At 39.9% G+C, this 27394-nt stretch overlaps 2 protein-coding genes across 2 annotated transcripts in view; one reads left to right on the top strand and one right to left on the bottom strand.

Moving 5' to 3' along the window:
* The first annotated feature begins 1135 nt into the window (after positions 1-1135).
* On the top strand, positions 1136-25566 carry DLGAP5 (DLG associated protein 5). The gene is made up of 19 exons (XM_075150786.1): positions 1136-1835; positions 5620-5870; positions 7221-7429; positions 7891-7983; positions 8957-9041; positions 11140-11241; positions 12415-12485; positions 14132-14427; positions 14809-14930; positions 15013-15142; positions 15543-15628; positions 16307-16467; positions 17969-18061; positions 19265-19484; positions 20639-20882; positions 21245-21302; positions 22700-22868; positions 23247-23296; positions 24328-25566. The coding sequence occupies exons 2-19, from the start codon at positions 5630-5632 to the stop codon at positions 24448-24450; spliced, it is 2553 nt and encodes an 850-aa protein (XP_075006887.1). The 5' UTR covers positions 1136-1835; positions 5620-5629; the 3' UTR covers positions 24451-25566.
* Positions 25567-25632: 66 nt separating this feature from the next.
* The window catches only part of LGALS3 (galectin 3), a 27974-nt gene continuing 26212 nt past the window's right edge, over positions 25633-27394 (bottom strand). The window contains exon 6 of the mRNA XM_075150787.1: positions 25633-27080. Coding sequence (XP_075006888.1) covers positions 26925-27080 — 156 coding nt within the window. The 3' untranslated portion in view covers positions 25633-26924. The remainder of the gene's footprint in view (positions 27081-27394) is intronic.

The raw sequence follows: 27394 nt of genomic DNA, 5'->3' as shown, positions 1-27394 counted from the left end.
AATACATCAAGACCCTTGCTGTGACCTAGATACTGTTCGTGGAAGGTGTCACTGCAGCGTGTTAAGGAAACCCATTCTGGCTTTAACCCAGCTAGCTCAGGTAACAGCCAGCGAAGGTGCACGGCACAGCCTGAGCCTGCCAAGGAGCCAAAAGTTAGGTACTCGGGTTACCAGTCTGCCTTGAAGTGCGTACTGCTGCGTTATCGCCGATGTTGTTATTTGAGCTAGAGAGATTAAAGTTCCAGCTGTAGTGCAGCCACGCTTCCTAAATTCAGTATCAACATCCACGAGTGGGAATTAGGAAATGTGCCAGTCTAGATGCTCCGAGGAACAAACAAGTATTGTTTCAGCATGAAGGAATCCTTCAGATGCAGGTATACAGTAAGAAAAAATGATTTTTGGTTGGAAGGAAGACACTCCTAAACTCATCTTTTCCCTAAAACTTGTGGTTCAGCATGGCTCACATCATTGGAATATATCCTGATGTCATAAAGTAGAACTGCTGAATGCACTCAAATTCCACTGATTTGGGAGAAAAAGAGGAGTAACAAAAAGCAGCGAACACTGAGGACTGCACAGAGTCTACAAATAAGAACTCCTGTAGCTCTTTTGTTTAATTGGATCTTTTTCATACCATTGGGGAACCTGGCAGCAGTCAAGAACCTCCATACTAATCTTTTATTATCCGATAGTAAATCAATGATTATAGGATTAGTCCGGATGGTCACTGTCTGCGAATCTTTGCTGTAACCCCTGCCAGTCCATCCAGGGAACCGGGGGGTGACATTTCTCCGACTGCACAGAGCCGCTCTCCAACGAGGCAAGACTGGTCGCTACCGTGGGGAACAGCTCTGCGCTCTGACCGAATGGTTTTTAATCTACTTATTGCTGTCTTCTTTCACTGTAATCGCGTTTATATAAAAATTTATTGGTATTTTACTGTCATGTATGGAGGTCGTGCATTTTTAGTCTGTTGGAAAGTTATGGTTGTTCTCCGCCGTTTACCATCACGCCTCCTGCTCAGCAGTTTCCTCTTTGGCAACACTCTTTTCTCAAATACCGTCTACATTTTTGCAGTGCCACCAAGCGGATGGTTTCTTCGCTAGCATTTTTGCATTTTAATTTTTGAAGATTATAAACAAACGCGGAACAAACTGTCTTGCAGATGAGAATCGCATTAAACACAGTCCACCCCAGCAAACCGCGAGGTCGGTACGATGCAAATACAGGAGGGAATATAGGGGCAGCAAACCTCGGCACGACCCCAGGCCCTTTAAAGCCTGTGTAAACCCGGCTTCGGTTCCTCAGGAGGCGGCACAGCGAGGTCACTGAGGTACAGACATACGCCTGCCCGGGCGCTGGGAGGGCGGTGCGGGGCCCGCGGGCCCCTCATCCTAACCCGAGTCCCTGTGGGGCGTGAGGGCACCGCACCCCGGGCGGGTGAGCTCCTCGCCCCGGGGCCGGGCAACCCCCTCCGCCATCTTAGAGCGGCGCCCCCGCGGCGGCCGGGACGCCAAGGGAGGGACTCTCCCGCCTCACCACCCTACCGGGCCCAGCAGGCCTCTCCTCCCGCACTCCACCAGCCAATGAGCGGCGAGTACGAGGTGAGGGAATGCTCAGCGCAGCCAATGAGTATCAAGCATGGCGATCGCGGGCGACCAATAAACAGCCCGCTCTGCGATTTCGGCTCTGCCTATCAACGGTCGGATGTCAGCGGACCAATGAGAGCCTGCGGGCGGGCCGGGACTGGCCAATGAGCGTTGCCAGGTGAGATTTGAAAGTGAGCCGAGGCGGGCCGCGTTGCGGGAGCTGAGGAGACTGCGGTGTCGGCACAGGTGGGGCTTGGGGCTTGGGGCTTGGGGCTTGGGGCTTGGGGCTTGGGGCTTGGGGCTTGGGGCTTGGGGCTTGGGGCTTGGGGCTTGGGGCTTGGGGCTTGGGGCTTGGGGCTTGGGGCTTGGGGCTTGGGGCTTGGGGCTTGGGGCTTGGGGCTTGGGGCTTGGGGCTTGGGGCTTGGGGCTTGGGGCTTGGGGCTTGGGGCTTGGGGCGCCGGTCTGTCTCCTCCTGGGGCCTGGCAGCGGTGCCTCTTCTCCGAGCTGGCCTGAAAACACAGCGAGGCGGTGACGGAGAAGGGGCCGAGGGGCCAAGCCTGCGGCGAGCCGTCAGAGCCGCGGTGGGGAGCAGGGGCCTGGTGTTCAGCTTGTCGTGATCCCCGGGGCCCCGTCTCGAAACCACAGAGTCTAGACCTTACTCAGTCCCCAAACTTGCCGTGTTCCTGCTTTAAAAATAGCGATGTTCGCTCTTCCTGCTCTACTTTGCCTCTGTTCAGGCTAAAAATGCTAACTGTGCACCTAAATGTTTTTCATATCGGTATTACTCCTTTGGTTCTTGTGACGTTGCTGGTCAAAAGTGGTTCTTTTCCCTCACTGTTTTTTTATAAAATTCAATCCTATAAATTTTCAACTTTAATTTTGGTAGTATATGCTAGCCAGTCCCAAGTCTTTCTTTTTGTTTAAGCCCTTTGTTCCTTTCCTGCTACTAGCCTTCACTTGAATTTATGCCAATTTAAATTCCAATTAATCCTCTAGACTCCTGTTTGGGCAAGGTACTACTCAGAAACCATAACCTGGAAAGAAAAGGAGACAGGTATTTTTGTCCTAAAGAGATGTTTAGAGGAAGAGCTTCTGGTCTTGAGCATGCCATACTTTTTTAACAAGCCCAAAGAGATCATGGGTAATCTCTTGGATTGCTTTTGCTGATCTGGGATGTGAGTTGATAATACCTTTGTGGGAAGCTCTCTCTGCATCTCTGCTTACGTTATATTTGCCTTCTTCAAGATTCAGATGAATTCAGCTGCAGGATGACTTATTGAAAGGTAGATCACTTGCTCTTGAGGCTTATTCATGGGAGAAGGCCATAAGTGGACTTACACTACAATAACTAGGAAAATATTGTTCAAAATAGAAGGCAGAGCATAAAAATCCTTTAAATGTGTTAAATATTTATCAGCGTTCAAGGCAAATGCAGCTTTCTGTAAGCTTGCCTGATAGATAACAATGTATATTCTGTGGATAGAGAGTATGTTACCTTCCATTAAGGCACTGAATTAAAAATTGTGCAGGCACTCTGAAAGGACTGTGGCTGTAGTTAAAGAGCATGTTTAAGGAGTCCCAGACACACGGAATTTGTCCTACAAGTCCACAGAGGATGAGTGTAGAGACTTGATGCTAGCTGCTGCTTTTAGAAATTATTTTCGTCCACTGGGCTCAAAAAGCCTGCATCTTCTAGCAGGTAGATAGTAGGGATATATTACCACTAACTGTTTTCTTCATGGTTTTCCGTGGGAATTACTAACAAGATCAATCCAAAAATGATTATTGGAGATGCTCATGAACTAACCTTCCTTAATCACTAACATGCAAAGCAAGGCAAATATGACCTGTGAACTACAGTAGAGGTAGTCTGATCATTTGCAATCATTATTAATTAACTGGCATCTTTAATCAATTTCTGAAAGTTGGAATGTAAGATGCCGGATGAAATGTAAGATATTGACAAATCAGGTGGCACTGATATGCACCAGCTCTTCCAGGATTATGCGGAAGAGATCCAGTCTCTGATTTGAGTGCTTTAAGCCAAGTTTAGCTTTTTATTCCCATTTGCTCATTTACACTTCCATTGACCATTTTGGTCTCCTGCAGCACTGAATGTATTGGGAAAAAAAGAAGCAAAATATACCCATTTAGATTTCTGACTCGTATGTTATCTCCAGTATCTATTCCAAGCACTTCCAGATGGCTGTGCAGGTACTGTTGGTGCTATGCAATTTACTTAGTACATGAATACTGCCATGGAGCGGGGCACAAGGAGCTGCCACTGCCAGCAGTGATGGTATCCGAACAGACTTTGTCTGTATTCCTTTTTACAATAGCTTAGATTCTTTCCTTGCTTGCTTTTTCCATAAGTATATGCAATCTAAGAGTACATTCTTATTTATTTCTGTACTCTTTCTGTTTATTTTGGTACTCTTTTTCTTCTGACATTTGGGTTTTTCAGTTAGGCTGCTGGTGTTGGTTTTGGCTTTTGGTAGCAAATGGAGGGGGAGGGGATTGACTTTCAGAAATCCTGTACACCCATAGTCAAGGCTGATCTTTTCAGTCCAGTTCATTGAAGATTCCTTTAGCTTGATCAAAACTTGCTGTCTTGAAACCAAGAAGCTCAGTAAATGACCAATTTGCTGGTCAATGAGTAATTGTTGGCTGTTTAGTTTAGCTCTGTCACCCTCCTTCTGTAAAGCTGTTTACTGTAAGTAACAGAAGATGACATTTCTAAAAGACCCTGGTTGAGGTGGCAGAGTAAGGCCAGTTGCAAGAACTGATCCCGACCTCTCTCCAGGAAGAAAGTATGAAAGCCCTTGACAAGACAGGCGTCAGCGGGATGCAGGGGATGGAACTTTTTACGTTGCTGTTAGCACAACACGTACAGACCAACTGATGTTTCATAGAATCATAGAACGGTTTGGGTTGGAAGGGACCTTTAAAGGCCACATAGTCCAACCCTCCTGCCGTGGGCAGGGACATCTTCAACCAGATCAGGTTGCTCAGAGCCCCGTCGAACCTGGCCTTGAATGTTTCCAGGGTTGGGGCATCTACGACCTCTCTGGGCAACCTGTGCCAGGGATTCACCACCCTCATCGTAAAAGATTTCTTCCTTATATCTAGTCTGAATCTGCCCTCTTTTAGTTTAAAACCATTCCCCCTTGTCCTGTCACAACAGGCGCTGCTATAAAAGTCTGTCCCCATCTTTCTTATAACCCCCCTTTAAGTATTGAAAGGCTGCAATAAGGTCTCCCTGGAGCCTTCTCTTCTCCAGGCTGAACAACCCCAGCTCTCTCAGCCTTTCTTCATAGGAGGGGCGTTCCATCACCCTGATCATTTTTGTGGCCCTCCTATGGACCCGTCCAACAGGTCCAGGTCTTTCTTGTGCTGAGGGCTCCAGAGCTGGACGCAGCACTGCAGGGGGGGTCTCACCAGAGCAGAGGGGCAGAATCACCTCCCTCGACCTGCTGGCCACGCTTCTTGTGATGCAGCCCAGGATTTGCATCAAGTCTTCCTCAGGTTAAAAAAGTAGGGAGAAATCCTGCTTGAAATAAATGCTATTGTATTGCAGTTGCATCCTGGAAACTTGGTTCAGAAACGTTGCCAAGTACTCTGATGCACGACAAAAATGCCTTGCCATCAGATAGGGTATAATCTAAATGCTCAGTGGCAATGTTGCTTCCAAGTATTGTCCTACAACCTTGTCATTTACTTGCTTGTCTCCTTAACATGAAAAACATGTGTTGAAAACAGACCAGCAGGACAATCTCTGGCAGTGACACAGCGTCCCCTACTAATTCTGTGTCAGACTTGTTGAGACCACTTAACAAAGTAGCGCCTTGAATGCGTAAAATAAAGAGAAATAATGAAGACTCATTACTGAAATTGTCATTTGCATTTTCTCTGGTACACATACGGAAATGAAGAACCTAGGGCTTTCTTTGTTCGTAACATGTAAACTCTAATGAAAAGGGCAAAACAAAACATGACAGCTTTTTTCCTAATCTTGATGATTTTTGTCTAGGGTCATCAAGATGGCTGCTACCTCCCAGTTTGCCAGTCGATACAAAAAGGATTTGAGTACAGAAACCCTCAGAACAAAAGTTGCTCGCAGAAAATCAATGCTTCAAAAGGAGAACAGACACAAGTTGTTTGAAAAGGGCAGACAGTTTGGATTGGCAGATGTCAATGTTCAGCTCTCAAAAGAGAGGGGAATTTCTCAACTAAATGAGACAAGTGAAATGTGCTCTCAAGAGAACAGCAATGTAAAACAGAGTAAGTAAAGACTTGTTATTAAGCTTTTTTAAATTGTTAAAAATGTCTTTAAATAGATTTAGTAACATTATCACAGGAACCTAATTGTGGTCAATGTTTCAATTTGAAGAAAAGGTTTAAGATTTAAAAAACAATGACTACTACCAGTTCTTCTAACTGTTAAGAAAATCAGGAAAATAAAGCTTAACACAGCTTTATCCTCCTCACTGCTCCGGTGGTATGAATGAGGCTTTGCTCTGATTTGTGCGCAGCAGCTAAAGGAAGAATGCATTTTACTGTTAATATTCAATGGGAAGTCTCGTAATGATTGCTTTGTTGTTCAAGAAGTGAAAAACCCTGATCTAAAATTTCTTCTAACATATAGCTCCTGTCTGTCATGTACTTAAAATATGCTTAGAAATGGGTAATGGTATATTATAATTGGGTATATATAATTATAAATGGGTAAACGCATGGTGTAATTTTATTTTAACAATTGCTAGTTTTTGATGACTTACCCTTCCTCCCAGAAAATAGGGCCTGCATATATACTGAATTCTGTGTCCCTGGCTCTCCTGGATTCTTATGGCCTAGGGAATTAACTTAGTCTTTAAAAATGTTAACAGATTTCTTTAGAAATATTTTCTCCTTCAGTATTTTGATAGCAGAAGATTATTGGAGGATGGAGTGCAATCCCTATGTAATCATGTCAAATATGAAATTTAAGAAATTTCTATCTTGATTATCTTAAAATAAATTAAAATAAATTATCTTAAATAAATTTTAACTTTAAGTAGGTACAAATTTTTCAGATGGACATATAATTCAAGTTTGGCATCGTCTTAAGGATTTATTTCATATAACTTCTGCCTCATTTATTCTCAGCTTGATGGAGACTTTGGTATCTAAAGCTGACCTAAACTTCAGCTTTCAATGACATAAGTGTTTGAATGGAGAAACTGATACAAATAAAGTAAATAAGTAGTTAAAGTGTTAACTTTAATATTAGTAACCTTGCAGGAACAGCCTGTACACTGTAAAATGGATATGAATTTATAGTATCCCTCAGGTGCAGATTTGGGGAGGTGTCTTTGCAAGTTAAAATTTACCACTGAATACTCTTTTAGTGGGAAGGGTTAAAACAATTAAGAGAATTTAAGCTTTTAGCAAGCTTATAGATCACATGTATTTGCATTGTAAGGCTTTAACTGAAACTTGCAAGCACAGATTCCAGACAGTCTGCTGCTCTTTGACTTACTGTGTTCCTCTTCTATCTTGGAAAACGTTTTTGAAATTTTCTGACTTGCTTATTGTTGGCTGAAATATATCTTCAAGAGTTTATAACAAAGATGTCTTCCGTCTTTGCTTCAGAACAATCTACAAATGCAGCCACCAGGAGGATTAATGAACGCAAGGAAATGCTCCAGCGCTATAAAGAAGAAAAGGAACTTCGAAAACTGAGAGAGCAGAGAGAGAAAGCAAAAAAGGGTGTGTTTAAAGTTGGGTTATATAGACCAACTGCGCCTGGATTTCTTTCACTTGTACCTGAAGATCCAGTGATAATGAAGCCAAGAGAGAAGGTAGTAAGAGTAATATTAAATATCTAAATGAAATATATGTAGTATACTATATTAAAACTTCTAGTTGTATACAAAATTATATGTATGTTATGCTAAACAAACAGTTTATTTTGTAAATACTTTATAAATATTTATTTTATAATAAGGAACAATAAGGGAGTAATTTGGCTCCTTTTTTTTAAACCAAAGTTGGAAATAGTACTAGTGATATGTTGATTTTTGTATTTATGACTGTGTTCTCAGTTCAAAAACTGGGATGATTCATCCACAATTGAAACAGCTAAGTTATTTTAGAACTGGTAACTTGTTCCTATTTAGTCCACTTGACTTTGAAAGTTTTTCAAATTACACTCTTGACCCATTTTGCACGGGCATGTTGCTTTTCACGCTTCTTGACCACTCAACAGTGACGGGGGAGAAAAGGAGTGTGTTAACTCTTGTTTCCTTGGGGATGTTCCCAGACAGCTCCTGCTTTCTCCGGGAGGATTACTCGATCAAAGGCCAAGAACCAAGAAGAAAAAACCGTGATACCAACTGCATCTAAGCACTCTACGGTTTGTTTTTTATACAAACTTCAACAGATAAATTTAGAGAAAAGGATGCAATTATCCTTCAGACCATAACTCAGGGTTGTATGCTTACAAGTTGAGTGCTGTCTCCTGGTGAGAAAGACAAATTAGATCCGAAAAGCTTTCAACAAGCTGATAGACCTTATTATGCTGGTTTGAGCATTGTGCTGAACTGAACTACAGAGAGTTTGATTAGGTCAGTACAAACAGAAAAGTGCACAGATCTTCTGGATCAATTTTTCAATACAAAATATTGTAGTCAGCAACGACTGCAAATATGTGTAGAGGTAGCAGTGAGACTGAAGTTACGTACTTCGGTTTTGGCTTGGAGAACCAGTGCATCTCCCTCGAATGCAGAAAGTCTGTCATGAATGCAGATTATAGTCAGTTCATTCTTCACTCAAAAATCACTTCAATGTTGGCATGTTTTTACTGTGAATCTTGGCAGTCCCTTCTGCTATTACTTGTATTAAAAAGTAGGGTTTTTTCGAGGAATTTCGCCAGCAGTAATCTGTAAAAGAAGCTATATTTTGAATCTAGCAATCTTGCCTTACAAAACTTGAATGCATCTGAAGGATTTCCAGTCATAACTTTACAAAGGGACAGCTGAGTTAATATTAATTTTTTTTCCTGAAAACTGTTTTTTAGAACACGTAATATGTACTAAGATGCAGCAGTAATTGGACCTAGTTTCATAGTAAACTGAAATGGTTTCTTAAATATTTTTCTTCATTCTTTTTCTGACAAATTCTTAATTAGTTGGATAATGCATGTTAACACATGTCTAAAATGAGCTATTTTAGTTATTCTTAATTTCTCTTTACATTTTAAAGCTCTTTGTGCCAAATTATTTGACTATTTGTTTTACTGGAACCTAGGATAGAAAGATGAGGGAAGAAATTAGGTTGCTTCATTTCTGGAAATCTGATACTTCACAAAAAATTATCTTCTTTTGTAGGTCTGTGCCAATGGGCATAGTGTGCGCCCTACACAAGCGGGACGTAAACAGATGAGTACAGTCAAAGCGGCTGAAAAAGAGAAAGGTATGAAAGTAGTATGATCCCTACATCTGAATCTGAAAGGACACTGCTGGTTTGTTTTGGTTCTTTTTTTTTCCTGAGTCAGTAGTTGTGACATTATGGGAGGGAGGCAAAGAACATCTTTGGGTGAGATCCGTAGTAGTTTTTGGGTGTAGAAAACAAGGAGGAGTTTTTAGGATGGCCATTCCTACCAACTATGACAAAGGCAGCAGTTGGCAGATTATCAAGCGTGTGGCTCTAGGTATCGCATGTATTTGTTGCCTCTGGGGGAAAGGGAATGCAGGATACTAAATGCCGTCCTGGTTACTGATTATTCACCCTAGGAGAGGGAAAAGAAAAAGGTCGGTAGGCAGAATTGTAGCAGGCCTTAGCACCTGGAGCTGTGCAGAGCTTTCTGTTTGTCTCTAAGAGCAGCATCACATATAGTAGCTGCTGCTATTACAGAAGAGCAGGTGACTTCACCTGGAAAGATGAAGAATAGCTGACATACGTAAAAGATGAATTTTCCTAGGTGTTGTGGGTAGCCTGAAAAAAAGCTGATTGTATGAGCTGTAAATATTTTCAGTGAAGTCTTTCCTCTGTCTATACAGCAGATATGCTGTTGTCTGTGGTCTCTAAATGAAACTGCATGTATAACTCAGCACTGAAAAAGGTTTGGAAAAAGATAGTCTACTGGTAAAGCACGTTAGCATATAATGTTGGAGACAGGAGCCCAAACTTCTGATGCACACTAATGCAACTGAGTGAATGTGTGACTGTCGTCTTCAATAAATGACAAGTACAATCTTACGTTTTCATATTTTACAACAGTCCCTTCTGTATCTGTCATTTTCTATGTGACAATTAAATATATTTCTTAAGAAAACAACTAACAACAAAACCCAACCCATGCCACCTTTAAGGGATTAGAATACTGTTGATTAGAAATTCTTCCTGACAGCACAGTGATGTCCATACCTTAAGTAGATACGGTTAAGTCATGTGGAATATTGACATTAATGCAAGATATTCAGTAATTCAGAGTGAAATGACTTTTGCATCGCTAATTTAATTAAATCAGCAAGCAGCAGACCTTTATTTAAATAAATTTCAGTAGTGCCTTCAGTGAATACTGAAAAGTGCTATTATCAGTGTTTGATACAACACTTAAAACATTTAATTTTTGAAAAATTGTCATCCACTAGATTTGATTATTCCTTTTTTGCTGAATCAAGAATATGCATTATATGTATTTAAACACTAGTATAAAAATGTTAGGGAAGTGAATGTTTGGATAAATCAAATGTTATAATTATTTATCTAGTAATTTTTTTCCCAACTTGTCATTCTAGCTTCCACAGAATTGCAGCTTGACATTAAAAACACGAATAGTATTAACAGTAACCAAGTGGGGCTACTAGATTTCAGGCAGATGTAGAAAGCAAAGGTATGAAGTAAAGAGCTCCTGTTGAATTTTTCTGTGCAGGAGAATGCTATTGTTTTTGTAGGATATTAGAAACAGTACTAAAATACAAAGATGAAAATTATTAAGATGGGTAATACAGTGCATGAACTTGTAATATTTTATAAAATATTTCAGGGGCAATTTGTCTTAAGAATATTTTGTTAGATTACATTAAATTCAGACCTTAGAATACTTCCATATAATGACCAGGGCATCGCTTTGTTACACAGATGGTTAGCTTAAGCTTCCAGCTGTGCAAATAACCATGGCAAGTTATTACTCTAGAAAGCTTCTTTTGTAAAATGGGGATGATGTTGACTCTGATTGCAGGGAACATTGAGAAGGGTTCCTTAAGCTTTGTACATGGTAACTAGCACACTGGTACCGTGATGGCCCTGTACTACTGTACAACAAAAACATCTTCAGTCAAGATCCTTCAGAGCATTGCCTTGATGCCAAGGCTGAGCTGTGCTGTCCATGTTTAGCACTGCTTGCACTGAATGGACAGAAGAACCCCTGTTGATTCTGGCAAACTAATGCAACTAGTAATTGCTAGTGCACTTTTCTGATTTCTACAAAACGTAAACTTTCAATTGTATTACCTGAATGCAGCTTCTTATTAAGCTTTGAAATCTCTGGAATTAACATTTCTTACAGTGTTGCAGACTGCAGTCCAGACAACCTCAAATGTAAGAATCACCAGAGCAGCCTCCTCTGCAGCTAGGCAGATGCTGAAAACAGCTACTGCTGCTACTACTGGTAAGTGAGGCAATGAACATAGTCCTCCTTGTGTAGCTGAAGCCTGATACGTAAGTATTTGGAACAGTGTGCTGTAAAGAGATACCATCCAGTACTGGCTAAGCAGGCACTGGAAACAACATATGTATGTTTATATGCTGCTGTTAATATATAATTTGATAGCGAGTCTAAGACAGCTTTGTTGTCTTTAGGATCTTGCTCATATCTCAGGCACTCTGTTGTGCTGTAGAGATACATATCAGCTTGTTCTGAACTGTCTTAGCACACTGCTTTCTGCTGTGTAACTATCTCTTTTGAATAGATAGACTGTATGTAAATCATGCCAAATTGTCATGTAAGAAAAGAACTAAATACTGCATCACTTAAACTCTCATCTGGAACTCTATTGCAATATTTAAATCAAGATGTTGAAACCAACATTGGACAGTTTCCCATAAAATCCATCAGTGTGGAGCATCAATATCCATATGGGTAATTATAAACTGAAAGAACAAAACCAGAACTGGTAAAGACTTGCCCGTTTGGTGTATCGCTGTTTAAGGATATATGATTATTAAGTCTGTGATCAGGAACAGACACCTCTGGAAGAGATGAGAGCCTATGTTCTTCAAGTCAGGAATTTTTCTTTGTCCATGTTTGTCTGTTTACTAGAATAGGGGAACATGATAGTTACTGAAGGGGAAATTTTCAGTATATATTCTTGTTCTCAGGATATTCTCTAGAATGTTTTGCAGTGTCCCTTGTATTATATATGACAGAAATTAATCCCTAGGCTGAAAGCACAGCTGTGTTAGTATTGGTTTCAACTCACTCATAGAAATGCCATATAGAAATTAAAAATCTGAACTCAAAATGGCTTGATGTTATCTTTTCAGCCTTTAAGGAAATAAGGTGACTTCGTTTTTAGTATATGACAACATCTAAAGACTAATGACTTAATGAAACTGTTTTCCTTTCTTGGCGATACATCTGTTAATAGGCTGTTAAATCCTAGGCCAGGTTTTCTTTTGAATGAACTTTTGCAATTAGGTGTCTGCCCTCTAGCCACCTCCCAGTGAAGAAAGAAAACAGTCTCTCCCTGTCTCTAACCACTGGACGTTTATAGCAATCTTCTGGTGAAAGATTGTCTTAATCGGATGCCTTTTTGACCTTTGGGAGTTTCTCTCATCCTAGGTAACCAGTCACAGAGAAAGACAGCAAGTGTAGAGAAGCAGAAGAAAGCAGTCAAACCTGACATCACGGAGGTAGGTCATTTAATATTTGAAATGGAAAAGCACTAAAACTGATTTAAGAGCCAGTAACAGTGTAATTGTAGCTCAAATATACTTGTGTTCAAGCATAGAAGTAATAAGAAGTTCACTAATAAGCTAGATTTTGGGCAGAAGCTGTATGTACTTATATTGCCATATTTTTTAAATTAAGATCAAATGTCATTTGCTTATATGGATGACTTGATAACTAATCAAGATCTGGACAATGATTTAAATTAGAGAAGAAGTTCTTACATGACATATCTCTTATCTGATGTTTTAACTAGTAAAAAAAAAGCCTGCTTTGCTGGTTTTATCTAGCATTTGTAAATTTTGTGCAGTTCATTCCTTTTTGAAACGTATTCTGAATGTATCCTTTTCATGCTAAGGTAATGATATGAGACTTTAGAAGCTAAGAAATAAATGCATTTTTAGGTTTTGAACCACAATAAAATAAAGCTGGAGATGTTATTCTCGGCAAGTTAGGCATATCATAATTAAAGGCAGTCATTGTGGTTCACTGCTATAACAGTGCCTCTACATAGAGACAGCAGTATGTGAATTCATCGTGGCCCTCCAACCCAGGTTCCCAAACAATTTGCATATGCATTCATGCGCTGACAGTCCTGTGCGAGAACCATAAATTATTTTTCTCCTTCTTTGCACTCCACCATTCCCTCTCACCTTGTGTCTCCCTCGCGCCTGCCATCTCCACTCCTGTTTCCATAACTGCAGCTGTGCTCTAGTATTGTCTTGAAACCGGTGCAGTCATGCACAAACACTGACAGGAGGTAGGAGGCACTTACATCTTTGCTCAGGTAAGTACCTCTTCACAGGCAGGAGTTGCTTTGTGCTGCCAGTTGGTAAACTCTTGCTGTAACTTCAGTCGTCTCATTACAAGAAGTGTCTTAAAAGTTGAATTCAAGGCTTACGTTCCAAGCAGGGGTATCTAAAGTATAGCAAGACTTATAGTGGATTGAAGATGCATATTTTCTTGAAAAACAATCTAAGCTCTTTTGGCTGGTTTGAGCTAACAGTAGCTCAATATAGGTATCTCAAAAATGCGTTCTGTGTGACTATCTGGTCACTCATAGGAATGTGGATTCAACTTATTGATTAACTTCTCCTCTTTTAATGACATTCTGTGGTCCTAACTGCACTTGTCTTGGGCTGCATTCCTCAGCTATCAGCTTACTTTAGCTTGGTCTTCAGTCTTTGGATTTAGAGTATATGTATAAACTGTGATTATTTAACAGGTCTTGTTGGATTTGGAGCCAGTTAATTCTGCTCTTGAGGAGCTTATCACCTTAAAGCATTTTTTTTTCTAGCAGTGGGAGCAAACGTTTGCTACTTTTAATTACTGTTTTGGTAGGTGAGGTGTTCTGCTACTTTAGGCCCTTCCGTGGATTGCTGCATTCCTCGTAGTGAAGTGCTATCCCTGTTGCTAGAATGATTCGCCGGTGTGAAAACCAGTTGGGCTTATTGGTAAATCACGAATTCTGTACTCGTATGCTATTGTAAAATGCGACTTACCTGAAACTCTTCCCTTCCTGATGGCTTTTAGACAGTCCCATGCCTATAGTAAACATTTTATTGATTTGATAATGTAGTGTTGGCTTTGTCTATTTGTGCTGTTATAGGTAATTCCTTCTAAGCATGAAGTGGATAAAAATGCTCAACTGGATCCAGCGATGAAAGATTCTGCAGCTGATTCTAAACATTCAGTGTCAGTAGAACTTCAACAGGAACAGACCTCAGTGGAAAACAAAAACAATTCTGCTCCGGGGAGACCCAGAACACGCTCTTTTGCACCTCAAAACTTTGTGTTTCAGCCTTTAAATGGATTAGCAACCTACAAAGTTACACCCATGACTCCTTCTAGGGCAAATGCATTTTTGACACCTGATGCCTTCTGGGATTTTTCGAAATCTCCAGTGTAAGATTCTTTCTTCTAATGGCCTGAAATGCAAATGAACCTCTCTGATGCTACAGAAAACATCAGCTTTCTATAGAGAGATTCCTTGTGTAACAAACTGTTGCGTTGTTGAAACACCTGATAATCATGGTTGCTATTGTTACTTAATCAAATGTGGACTTAATCCAACAGCAAAGAAAGCTATGTAATCTATAATCCTGTCTATGCTTTAAAGTAAAGCAGCTTCATATATCAGGGACTTCTGCTATTAATTTTAATAGGAATTGCTTGCATTCTTTAGTGTTGAATGTAAGATAGCCTTTTTGTGTATCTGGCCATTTTTGATGTCAGTTTCTCAATGTGTCTTAACTCTAAATGTACTTTTTTTGTTGTTGTTTCCAGTAATATAGTTGAAAAATACAGTGAAACTAAGGCACAGGAGCCTAATTTTAAAAGTCAAATTTCACCTGCTGGTATAGGCATTCAAGAACAGCAAATCACTACAAGTTTGAAAGGAGAAAAAGGTACGCAGTTCCTGTTTAGTTTATTGTTCTAATTTTTTTATTTCTTACCAGATTCTGAACAAATGCCTTTTGTATTTTTCAGCAAGTGAATCAGATGAGAAAACTCCTATTCAAAGGTCAAATGAAACAATTCCTGTCTCTACAGATATAACAGCGCTTGAAACCAAGTCAGATGATATAAGAGAGCCAGAGCATGATGTGCCCTATTTCAGGTTTGTGTTCATTTGTTTCACTTCCCTGTCGTCCATTCTGAGGTCCTTGACATGAGTAATGAGACATCTTGTAAAGATTAGCTTATGGTGGTTGGTGCCCGTCAGCAGTGACCTGAGTAGGCATACATTCCTATCTCCCTTTTTACGTTGCTAGTGCAAGTAAAGAATATAAAATTCTGGAGACTAACACCTTGTCCTAAGGAACACAAGCTTGAAAGCAGTAGAAAAGAAATTGCATCTCAAAGCCAGTCAGCAAACTAAAACAGTCTAATGGCTACTGCTCAAAGACAGCGTAGCTTCTCTGAAAGCGAAAGGATAGTAACCATTAACAGTCACAAGTAGTGACAGCAGTTAGAAAATTCTCCAAAACCTGATTTTTTCAATATACCTTTATTTTTAGAAACATTCTTCGGTCTGAGACAGAGAGGCTGATGTCTCAGTGCCTCCAGTGGGATGGAAAATGTGAGCTGGACATTCCAGAGGATGGTAAGACTAAACTGTAATAGGCATTAGAAGGGGTGTTATGGTAACTGAAGAGGACAGAGGGAAGTACTTGTATCTGAATATATTTGCAAAATAGCACTGTCTGTAGCACTTAGTAAAAGTTGTATTAGATAAAGTTTAGAGTTGTATCTGCCTCAAGTCAAAAAGACATGCTTTATCTCCTAATACTAAAACTTATGTGTAGTACTTGACATGATAGTGGTTGACACTAAAGTGAACAAAGTGCATATTGAAATAGTTTTTCTGTTGTCAGGTTTAAGTTGTTGTCAGGTTTAAGTTGTTGTCAGGTTTAAGTTGTTGTCAGGTTTAAGTTGTTGTCAGGTTTTTTAAATGTATGAGCTCTAACCAGGCTGATTTTTTTAAAAATAAAATTAGGTTTTAATGTAGAATAAGTGTCCTCACCTGGGAAAATGAAGACGACTTGTCAATGCTTATCTTAAAGACTTAGCGGAGATAGTTACATTTTTTTGAAAGAAGCAAGGTTAGAGCAGTTCAATGGATATGTATGCTCCATCCGAGTTGCATTGCAGGTCTGCAATAGGTGAAATTAGTTCAAAGAAGAAACAAATTTCAGACTCTTCAAAAACTTATTTAAATCAATTGTGAAATGATGGATTATTCTAAGATGTACTTTCCGTATTGTTTTCTTGTTGCCATCAGCTAAAGATCTTATTCGCACCACAATTGGTCAGACAAGACTACTCATAGCAAAAAGGTTTAAACAGTTTGAAGGGCTGGTGGATAATTGTGAATTTAAACGGGGTGAAAAAGAAACGACGTGTACAGACTTGGATGGATTTTGGGACATGGTTAATTTTCAGGTATGTACTTGCATGTTAACTTACTAGAATAAAGCTGATGGGGTTATTTACGAGCAATGGATTGAAACTATTCTTTAGTTTTTTGAATATTCAGATTCTGGGGTTTTTTTTAATGTAAAAAAATGCAGGTCTTTGTTTAACACTTTCTGAGGGTGAATAGTATCAGCTGGTATGCTACTATTTATAATTCATGGACCTGTTCATCTGTTGTGTCTTCTTGTGGCCTGTCTATATTGTTTTTCTCTAGAATAAAGGCATGTAGCCAAGTCTTATTCTGGTTAGGAGTGAGGATACAGTCACAATGTCTACCTGGACCAAAAGCTAGGAGCTTTTGGAAAATTCGTGGAGCTCACCTGAAAAGTAGGGGTTCCATGCGTCAGTCTGAGAATAACGCAGAAACTACAATAACCTTATTTAGATGTGAGCTTAGGTGATAGAAGACCTTCATCTCTATTTCTCTTTTGATGCTTCCATTGGTTTCAGAATGAAATATAATATTCTATAAAAGATCAAAATAGCTCTCAACAGCATTTGTAAATCAGCATTCAACAAAGGAACTTGTACCTAGTTAAATCAAATGCAAAGATGGATTTATTGTTAAGATCCTAGTTGTAGGTCTTTAATTCCCTCCAGAAAGCGTAAGGGTTTGACCTGCTTATACATCAGAGATACTTAAGGGGAACTTTGCTAGAACCTGTAACTTGATATCAGGGTTTACCTATGCTTACTATGTATCTGGGAGCAGCCCAAGTATCCTGAGCATCCCCACCTTTTCCCTTAGATAAACTTGGAGTAACAGAATCGCTAATTCTGTCCCTTTTTGCATTTGTTTTATGTTTGTGTCCTCTGAGTTTTAGGGAGGATGTAAAGGACTTGTCACTTCAGTGACTGGTCTGCTCTACATAAGCCTTGCGTGGCCTTACTAGCAAATGTCTCCATTACAAAGGCTAAGGAGAAGGCGGCTGTTGCATTATCAGTCAGGGAGGAGGTAATGCTGCAGAGCTAGTTTGTCTCTAGTCACAGGATGTCACAAACGAGCACAAACTGCATCAGGAAGCTGTTCAGGCCAGCAGTTTAAAAGAGCAAACAAGCTTGCATGACGGTTTCAAGGATTATGCAATGCGTTCTTTTGCATTTTTAAATGGGACCATTGTTGAAGTGCTTAAGTTCAGCATGAGAACAGGTTGTAAACCAGCTCCTTCATTTAAGATGTTAGGTCTTGCTGAACAATTCTATACTTCCCCCACTAACCTTTAAACTACAGAAATGATACAAGTCTTGTCATCTAATCTGAAGCTTTTGTATGTTAGCGTAACCTTCATGTCAACTGTATGAGAACATTTAATACTTAATTGCTATTTTGGTGGTTTAATTTGCTTCTGTATTTAAAGCAAAAGTACTTACATGCATAATTATGCTTGAATTTGTTACCTGATTTTATGAAACACTGTTTTATTGTGAATCTGAGAAGTCTGGCAACTTAAATCTGGATTTCCGATAGGTAGAAGATGTGAATAAAAAATTTGATAATCTGAAGAAGCTTCAAGACAATGAGTGGCAACCACTTGATGTCCCAAGCAAAGCAATTGTCAAGGTACGAATAGCCCCTAAAGCGTGTCTCTTAAGGCATCAAGATGCAACACTGTGTTGAGATATCTAAAATAACTAGTAAGCTGCTATTGCTGTAATGAATATTCTTCTTAAATGGAAGTTCCTTGTAAAGCCCTACGTGTCTGGCTTCTTTAGAGGTTAATGTTTAAAAATTCTGTTCAATTCTTCTCCAGATGCACCCTTCTCCCTTGCGTCTCCCAAGTGTACTTGTATTAGTTGGTGTTTGTAATGATAAGTTGCCTCTTTTGCCTAGGAAGATTAGAACTAAGAATTAACAATTACTCTTTTGAAGTCATTGGACTCTTTGCTAGTAAGGGAAGTCTGTTAAATTTAAAATAGATATTTACCCTTCAGATGTAGAACACTTTCTCTGGGCCACTGGTGTTGGCACTGACTTAACTGAAAAGGAAACCACACAGGAATTTGGCAGTGACTGCCAGTTTTGAGCCGTGAGTGCTAAATTATAATGGTGTCCCATTAATACAATACCATGGGTAGCATTATACTACTAATTCTCTAAGCACAAGTGATTCTGACACTATCCAAAATAAGTTATTGCTCATTGCAAAATAAGCTTTAATGTAAGCTATTTTATCTACTCCTTGGTTTGAAATACATAATTGCTTCTAATGACTGAATATCAAGTCATGCTCACATTGCCTAAACTGCAAGTTCCTTGCGACTGCTCAACTACTCATAAAAACGATATGAAGGTCAATAAGAGACTCCAGGCACAGGAAACTGGAAGGAATGTAGTCTGTGTGAGCTGCCCATAAATATCAGAACCTTACAGATGGTACAAGACACAAAACTTCCTTTGAAAAATTGAATGCCGGGAGAGACTTCACTGGCTGACTGGTGTCTGTCCTGCAGTTACTTTATCTCCCTGCCACTAGGAGTCCCTGTATCCCACTATTTTATAAAATGTTAACTGGCATTGTTAGAAAAAAATTGTACAGAGTATTTCTGAACTGCAGATTTAATATGAAAAATCCTTAATATTGTCATCACAAACTAAACTTAATAGCTGAATGGCAGCCCAAGAGATTCTGGAGATAAACGGAGACCTTGTTTCCAGCCTGCCTGTCGCTGTCTCTATGTGTGGCCAGCAGCTGCGTAGATGTTCGTGTGCAATTGCTTCTATCTAAAGCTTCCAGATGTGACCTAAACTTTCTTACAATTTCAGAAAAAGACTGTTCCAAATGGAGTGTCTAAACCAAAGCTGGGAGCGGCTGGAAGAACTGCTGCCCGAAACCGGCTTGCTGCTATAAAAGCAGCTATGAGGGATAAAATGAAGCATGATGGAGCTGCTGATTGTACACGTCAGGGGAAGCTACCAGAGGAAGAAAAAGTGGTTTTTGAAGCGGGATTTTTCAGAATTGAAAGCCCTGTGAAAACCTTTCCAGGTGGGTGAAGCTTAATCATGATTTCTGTGACCTGAAAGTATTGAAGAGTTTAACCAATCTCATTGGGGAGAGGAATTATGCTGTTTATACTGGATACAACTCCAGTACTGGATACTGTTAATATTTCAACTAGCGGTTAATTACATCAAGGATCCAAAGTAAACTGTTCTACATGAATGTACTGATTTGGGTGGTTATGGCAACATGAAATCTCTGCTTAGACAGAGAGGTAAAAGTGGCTGGTTCATGTTTTTTCAGCGCGTGTTTAACAATCAACTTTTAATCTGAGTGTTCCCAGACTTAGCTGACAAAGCTGTTCATCAAAGTCAATGCAGGCTAATGTCCTCTATTTGTAAGACAGGAATTGGGATTTTTTTTGAACTAAATCTCTTGCAGTGCTGTCTTCAAAGCTGCAAATAAAGTATACCTGTAATCTGTATTCATGTTCAACAAGATCATAACGTAATTCCAGTCTGCTATAAAAGCTGTTTAATAGGGTTTTTACAGCAGAGCTCAAAATGTAACTTTATTTTCAGTATCTGTCTTACTGCAATCTATGTGAAGCCAATACTTTCAGTAATCCTTCAATCTTTGGGAGCCATTCTGCTTCTCTCCCATTTCTAGTTCATAAGTTGAATTTCCCAGTTTATTTTTTTGTGTAGATCTTTCCTCATCACAAGACTAGCAATTTTTTCGTATGCCTCTTGTTAGCGGAGGAGACCTTCTGAAAAGCTTTGAGCAACACTTGGTTTAAGCAAGATATAGCAGAGAATCTGTTATAAGAATCAGTTCTGAATCTGTCTTTTTAATTCTGTTAAAATTATCTAATGTAAAAGATAGAAATTAATGACAGCTTTCACTAGATGGACTTTTTAATAAGAACAGCAAGTCTCATTATTTCAGGTTCTTTGTGAAGCTATAGTCATTACTGATTTGGTTAGCTGGAGTTAAGGTAGTTTTGTAACTTATTGACCTACTCTTGTCACCTTTTTTCAATTTCTCCTTGTAGTGTATATAAGATTTCAATGTAATATTTCCATAAGACAATTCGGCAAGCAGAAAACTATAGTGTTCCTAGCTAGAATCCAAACAAACAGTTAATTTCATCTTCTGGAAACTGCTGTAGTAATGAAACATTAAACACACTTTTTCAGGCTTGCTTTCAAAGGCAAGATCTTCCCAGCGGACTTCTGAAAAACTGGCAACTCCAAGATCATCCAGTAGAGCTTTGCTTCAGAGCATTCCTTCTGTTCTTTGTAACCCTGAGGATACAACTGCAAAACAAACAACACCAGTGCTCAAAGGCTTCCACCCAGCACAAAATTTGAAAATGCACCAATTTCCCACTGGAAAAACTCCCCCACTGGAAAAACTCCCTGGTGGTTTTCTTGAACAAAGGTAGACATCTTAAGGCAGCTTTTAATTAACTTTGTACAAATAATTTTATGGTTTTAACTGAAAGAATTAATATTAATGCCCATTAAATGTTACCTTCCAATTTGGCAGTGATAAAAGTTGCAAAGTCCTTGTGTCTTTTCCTTCCCTCAAGCCAATATTAAGAGCTTTGCCCAAATGTAATTTTGCTGCTGGGGTAGAAGTTTATTTTTTGCCTGGAAAATTTGATACAGCTGACCAGTGCCAAACAAACATGTATAATTGCAGAACAAATTGTAAGATCAGTTGGGCAAGTCAAAAGATGATTGAAGGTGGTTGATGAAGGGGATTGAGAAGAAGTGAAAACATTTTGGTTTCTCTTTCAGCATTTCCGTAGTTGCAGAAGAACACGGTCCTATTGCTGGCACAGCAGAGGAAACTAAGGTAACTCATGAGTAGTTCATTTATGTGCTTTAAATATTTTATTATTAGCAAAAAAAAAAAAAGTTCTTTTTGTTAGCCCCAGACACTTGGATTTCTGATCAAATCTAATTTAGATATCTTCTGTATTCCTCAGAAGGAGGAATACAGATACCTTCTGTATTCCTGGTGCTTTTTCCTTCTCAGTATGGACAGAGATAGGGACTGCTGCAGTTTGGGGACCTTGTCTAGCTCTTTGGGAGCTATCTTTTGTGGGCTGCTGTATGACAACACTTGTTGCTTGGGCAAGCAATGTTCCTTTGAAGTCCACTACCTGTTTTCTGGTGTGAATTTTTTTAAATGCTTTTGTATTTGGGGACCATGACTGAAGGCAACAGTAGTATTTAGCTCCCTGGGTCCTCATGCTGCCATAGCAGAGCATTGGGCTGTTATACTGTTTAAAGGTATAGCAAGAGCAGTGTTACTAATACAAGTATCAGAGTTCAGAAATCCATGCCTGAAATGTCTGAGGACTTGGTGACATGCCTGCGTTTGAGTAGCCTTAAAAAAAAAACAGGAATGTGGCCTCCATAGTTTAGATGATACTGTGCTGCTCAGTGAAAGCCACTGCTCTGCAGTTAATCATCCTTTAGTACCTTTCATTGGAAATGAAGTATCTTAATTTTATTTGTTACTGCTTGGACCTGTGCATGACTACAGCAGTCGCTTCCTCCCTCCACCTCTCCGTATATATAATATATATTAAAAAAAAAAAAAATCTTGGTTACTAATTTGTTCTTATGCCTTTTACTTCATCCTTTCCCTGACAAATGAGAAATTGCTTGTTGGTGATGTCGCTTTCTGGGAAAAACTGGTAATCTCTAATTTTCAGTATGGCTGATAGGTTTTTCTTGAGGTAGTCTCATTAGAGAACATCCTCAGAACGTTTTTGGCACTTTAAGTTCAAAACTTTCTTTCATGTGGAAGAACTTTCTTTATACTCTCTAAGAGATTATCAAGCTTACAAGGGTGTTTGGGAAATATTTAATGTGAAATGGATCGCAGTGTTAAGTTGCAAGCCTTGTCCTGCCTGTCCTTCGTACAGTGTCTGGAGTTGAAACTCTGTGTCTCCTGAATTGTCTATAAAAACTGCAGATTAGACGTATGGACTTGGTTTGACATAACAGGGATGTGCTAGTTTCTGTAAACTCACATCCCTTGAATGTCCTGGCTACCTTTTCACCTTTGCTTTCCACATCAAAAGCTGACGAACTTCCTTTTATTGCAGACAAAACAGAAAATAAGAAAGCTTCCTAGTGTCCATCTGATTTCACTGATGGCTCTCTGGGAAGCAAATATAGCCACTGCAGACATCTTAGCTTCTCAGAGGGCAAGGAACAGTTAAAATTCCTCTTTTTCAGGGGCTGGAAAATTCTAGCAGTGAATTAAAAGTAATGGATGGCATGGAAGAGATGGAACTATCTGCTGCGGAGCAACAAGGACAAGATATTGTCATGTGCAGTCCGGAGAAGGACACCGGCACAGAGACTAACTTTGCTCAGTCTGGAGAACCAAAAATACATCAAACAGGTGCATATCTTAAAGCTGCTTAGTATAGTTTGTGTGGTATTGCTGGGGCCTTATGATTATTCTGAAGTTTTATGATAGTCTAAATATTACTCTTTGAAATCACTGTCATAGCTTGGTTAAGCTATGTATCCTGTTATCAAAACCTCCCTTAGCTAGTATGACTTACACGTGTTGCACAGGAGCAAACAGTGCCCCTCAGATTTTTTCTGTATAGTTTCCATGTGATATGTGAAGGAGAAAGCTAATATAAAAGGCTTGAAGTAGAAGTAAATACAGACAGTTTAGGGTTTTTTTTTTCAGTAAATGCAGAAAACAATACTGTTTTTTCAGCTTTGGCAGCATCAGACTAACTTTTAAAAAAAAAAATTTATTTTTCAGGTGTTTCATGTAGTGATTTGACATCCATTGGAAGAAATCCTTTTGATATGGTAAGTTGACCTTCAGGTTTATTTGACTAAAACAATCTGCTTGTTATAGTACTGTTAACCTTTCCTACAGAATCAGTTACTGCAGGAAGTAAATCACACTCTGTAAGATGTTATCAAGCCGATTCATATAACTTACTGTAAATACAAGCCATGATTCCCGTCTCCCTGCTCGGGCTCACACTGTTGTTCCTTATTGCACATGATGAGTGTTGGATGAATCAAGACATTTGTAACAGAAGAATGTCTGATTCTTATCTGATTGATCCTTTAAATTGTATTTCATGTGGATTTCCTTGTAAATATTTACTAACATAATGAAAGGCCTGGCCTTTTCCTTCCACTTTCTTCTTGGACTTTTCCAGGTCTGTCCCATCCCTTTTTTTTCTTATAGCTTTATCTTTTAGAGCTGGAAGTAAGATTTAACAGGGAGAAGCAGGTGTGCAAAAACTTTCAAATTGTTAAAAGAATTTGGATATACAGTTTCCTTTTTCTCATGTGAAAAGTCCTCTTTAAAATATGGATTGCTGCTTTAAATGGACCACATTGACTTCTTATTTTATGTCTGGAAATAAGCTTGCAAAATTTCTCTTAAAGTCATGGTACGTACTTACATGATTTTGAACTGTGGCTGTTGCTTTGAAACAGTATCATAGATAAGCAAGCACGTTTTAATATACTTAGTACATCTGCTGAATCGCTGCAGGTTTCAGATCTGCCTGACAGATCCGTGCTTTGCTTATTCTAAAGCTGCGATGTGTCCACGGTACGGAGTGAGAGGCAAGAGAATGCACGCTTCTCCTGTTCCCCTGTCAAAAGCACCTTCTGCTAGTTTTTGTCCCACGATGTTTAAGTGGCCTCTCAAGCAGGCAGGGCACCTGACAGTAATTACAGTTGGTCTGGTGTTTATACAGATGTCATTAGAGAAAGGGGAATTTGCTATTAGCTTATTTCATGTGTTGTTGCAGTGGTGTTTTGCAGAGCAGATAATTGTTCCTCAGACACTTAACTTCGCTCTCTGATTTCTCCCACAGCCGATGCTGGATGCTGAGCTTCCCTTCACTCCAGTCAAGAGCAAAGCCCAGAAGTTGGCAGCAGCTGAAGCATTCAGTGACCTCATTGTATTTTCTCCCCTTTCTCCCTCTGGGGAAAAATGAAGAGTGACTTGAAATTCAAAATGTGTAAATTATATTAACAAAAAAAACCAGAGAGGATATCTGGAATACGGTCTGCTGCCCTTGAACTGTGTTCTGAGTGAATGAATACCTGTAGTATTTTGTAGCGGAACTTACTAAAATATTATATTTTGTAACATTTTATGGTGCAGTCATTATGCACTGTAAGTGCTGCTGTATATTAGTAGCAGGGTGTTTGCTGGTTATACCTACTGTATCCAATGATTGCATATTCTGACTACAACCCGAAATATTTTTATTTTTGTATAATTTCATGTATTTCCTGTCTACTTCAAGTTGTAAAACTATTCATCTTTAAGCTTTTCTGTCCTGACCTTACTTAACTCATGAATTATTATTATTATAAGATGCTTATCAGACTAGCTGTACCTGTGCCCTATTTCTGATGCGAGGGCACCTTCTGGGGGTAAGACTCAGCCTGTTGCCTCCCCCAAAGCGCTGTTCCATGCTCCATCGCTGTTGTGAGGGTACTGTTGCACCCTTAGGCTCCACGATTCTGTGCATTAACGACTCTGCCTAATCAGCAGATGTGGCAGGGTTTGATGCATGTAATTCTTTCCTGTGGGAGTCGTCCTGGTGTTTAACAACCACTTGCTTTGTAATTGTAGAAACTATCCCAGAACAAGGATTTCAAAGTCAGAAAATATCTTTTCCTGGCAGTGTATTAAAATAGGCATTGATTATTATTTCCTTTAAGGACACAGTTTTCTATTGAATATCTTAAGTACCTTCAAGCCAAACCCTATTCTCTCTTTGCTTTTTCATGCGAAAATCTCTTAACCTCTTTCTCTGAACACTTGACATGTTAACCTCAGCCTCTTCTCGCATCTTGTTCCTTATGCGTTCTCTTATCTGGACTGTAATATATTTATACATAACGAGCATGCCAGTTATATATACTCTATATTTGAGTAGTAGTATTAGAGTACCTCCAGTTATTGTATTTTTAAGAAATACCTGACTGGGCTTCTTCTTGTAATGATGACCTTCATGTAACGCACACATTCTTCCACTAGCTTTTATTTTAAACCAAGCAAATCCCTCAGCAGAAAGCGTTACCACTACAGCCGGGGGAGCTCGTCTGACGTAAGTTTTAACCTGGAAGCTGTGTACTGATTACACTGAAATAAATAGAGGAAGCTAATGTGACTTCATGTTACTGTGCTGGAATCAACTTTCTTCATTACTAAACTCCAGTTACAGGATAGTTTCAAACAGATCGCTCTAAATGACTTGCCTGCTCTGTTCAGTCATCAACACTGTGGTAACGAGGGATTTCTGACGTCTGACATATACACGTAAGCCGATGTTAGCAGTGTGCTGGTCTAGGCTACTGCATCTGCTGGAAATTTCAACACTCTGCTTGTTGTAACTTGGCATCTCCAAGTATAAATGAAGTGACTGTTATAAGAAAATACGAGGCTGGTCAAAGAGACCGTTGAAAACTTCAATAGTGGCTATTGCGCTGTTCTTGTTTTGCAGACAAGACCAGGGGAATGACTCACAGCAAAGGGAACATACTTTTTTTTTTTTCTTTTTTTACCAGTCTGACTCATGAAGTGGCCTTGCCAATAAGCCTCCCCACCCTTGAAACCGGTCTTGACTCACACAGAAGTGATGAGGGGAGAGAAGCACAAGGCAATGACCTGTTCCATGGAGTATGTAACGCTTATACAAATTGGATCTCCCTTGGGAGGGAAGCGCATTCAGGCCAGGCTGATTTGGGCCACCAGAAAGGCAGAATGGGCTTTTGAAACAAAGGAGAGGGGTAACTTTTCTAGCCATGGTCTGGGGGAGAGGTTTTGCTTCCTCCAGCTCTGAACCCCCTCTTGAAATACCTCATTCTGGTTAGGCTCAGAGGCTCTCAAGTATTCCCTGTTTTCCAGTGTTTCCTAGTGGATAACATCGGCGAGGCGACACTTCTGTGAATTACGCACAACCCATTCATAGCCTGACCATGCAACTCCTCCTCCCCTGGGAGGGGAACGTAAGTCCCTTGCTGCACTATTTTGATTCCTTTAGTGAAAACGGAATAACTGCTGTACCTAGCAGAGCAACTGAGGCTAAAAATACCAAGTTACTGACTGCCGTCTGCTACTTGGAGAAGATGGGGTTGAAGATTGCTGCCCTTGGTCACTGGACCAGCGGCAGTAAGCCACAGGCTGCTTTCCCAAGTACTCCTCTGCGTACAAATCCCACGGCTCCTAGTAGTCATCCTTTGGCAAAGCGGTTCTCTGTCTCTGCAGCAAAAATTCAGATACTTCCACATTTGAACTTGGCTTGCTGGAGGATGTTGTTGTCTTTTGAGATCTTATTGAAAACAAATTTTACTTGTGAAAGTATGTTTTATTACCTCAAACTATTCATGTAAGAAGGCACTTCTGTTACAGCCATATTAAGAGCACTCAGTTTGCATTGAAATTACACCACCGTCGTTATATCATGGTCGGCATAACGCTGGTGAGGGTGATGTCCCCGGCAATGCAGAGTTTGGTGATCTCGTTCAGCTTCTTCTCGCGGAAGTTGTACTGCAGCAAGTGAGCATCGTCGACCGCTACCTTGAAGTGATCCACCTCGCAAAGGATCTGGAGCTGAGATAAAAACCCCAAAAGATAACCATCAGATTTGTTCTAAGAAGAAGTTTTAAGCCACAGACTCGAGCAGGCTGGCACTGGCTAAAGGCTGCTGCCAGCTGCGTCCAGACCGGTGGTATGTGGACGAGCTGGTGCAGCAACTCTCAGCTGCAAAAAACACTGGTGACCTTTGCCTTTCCCAAAGCCTTTCCCCTCTGTCGTGTTTTAGCCCACAGTTTCTGTCTCCTCGTGACTGTGATAGTATTTTCAAGACGCAGTTTTGTACGGCTTGTGCAGCGAGAGCTGAGTTCTCACCAAACGTGAACCTATTT

This window comes from Calonectris borealis, chromosome 5 (genome assembly GCF_964195595.1).
Source record: "Calonectris borealis chromosome 5, bCalBor7.hap1.2, whole genome shotgun sequence".
Classification (NCBI taxonomy): domain Eukaryota; kingdom Metazoa; phylum Chordata; class Aves; order Procellariiformes; family Procellariidae; genus Calonectris; species Calonectris borealis.
The sequence above is the reverse complement of the archived record's forward strand: the minus strand, read 5'-3'. Positions and strand labels throughout refer to the sequence as shown.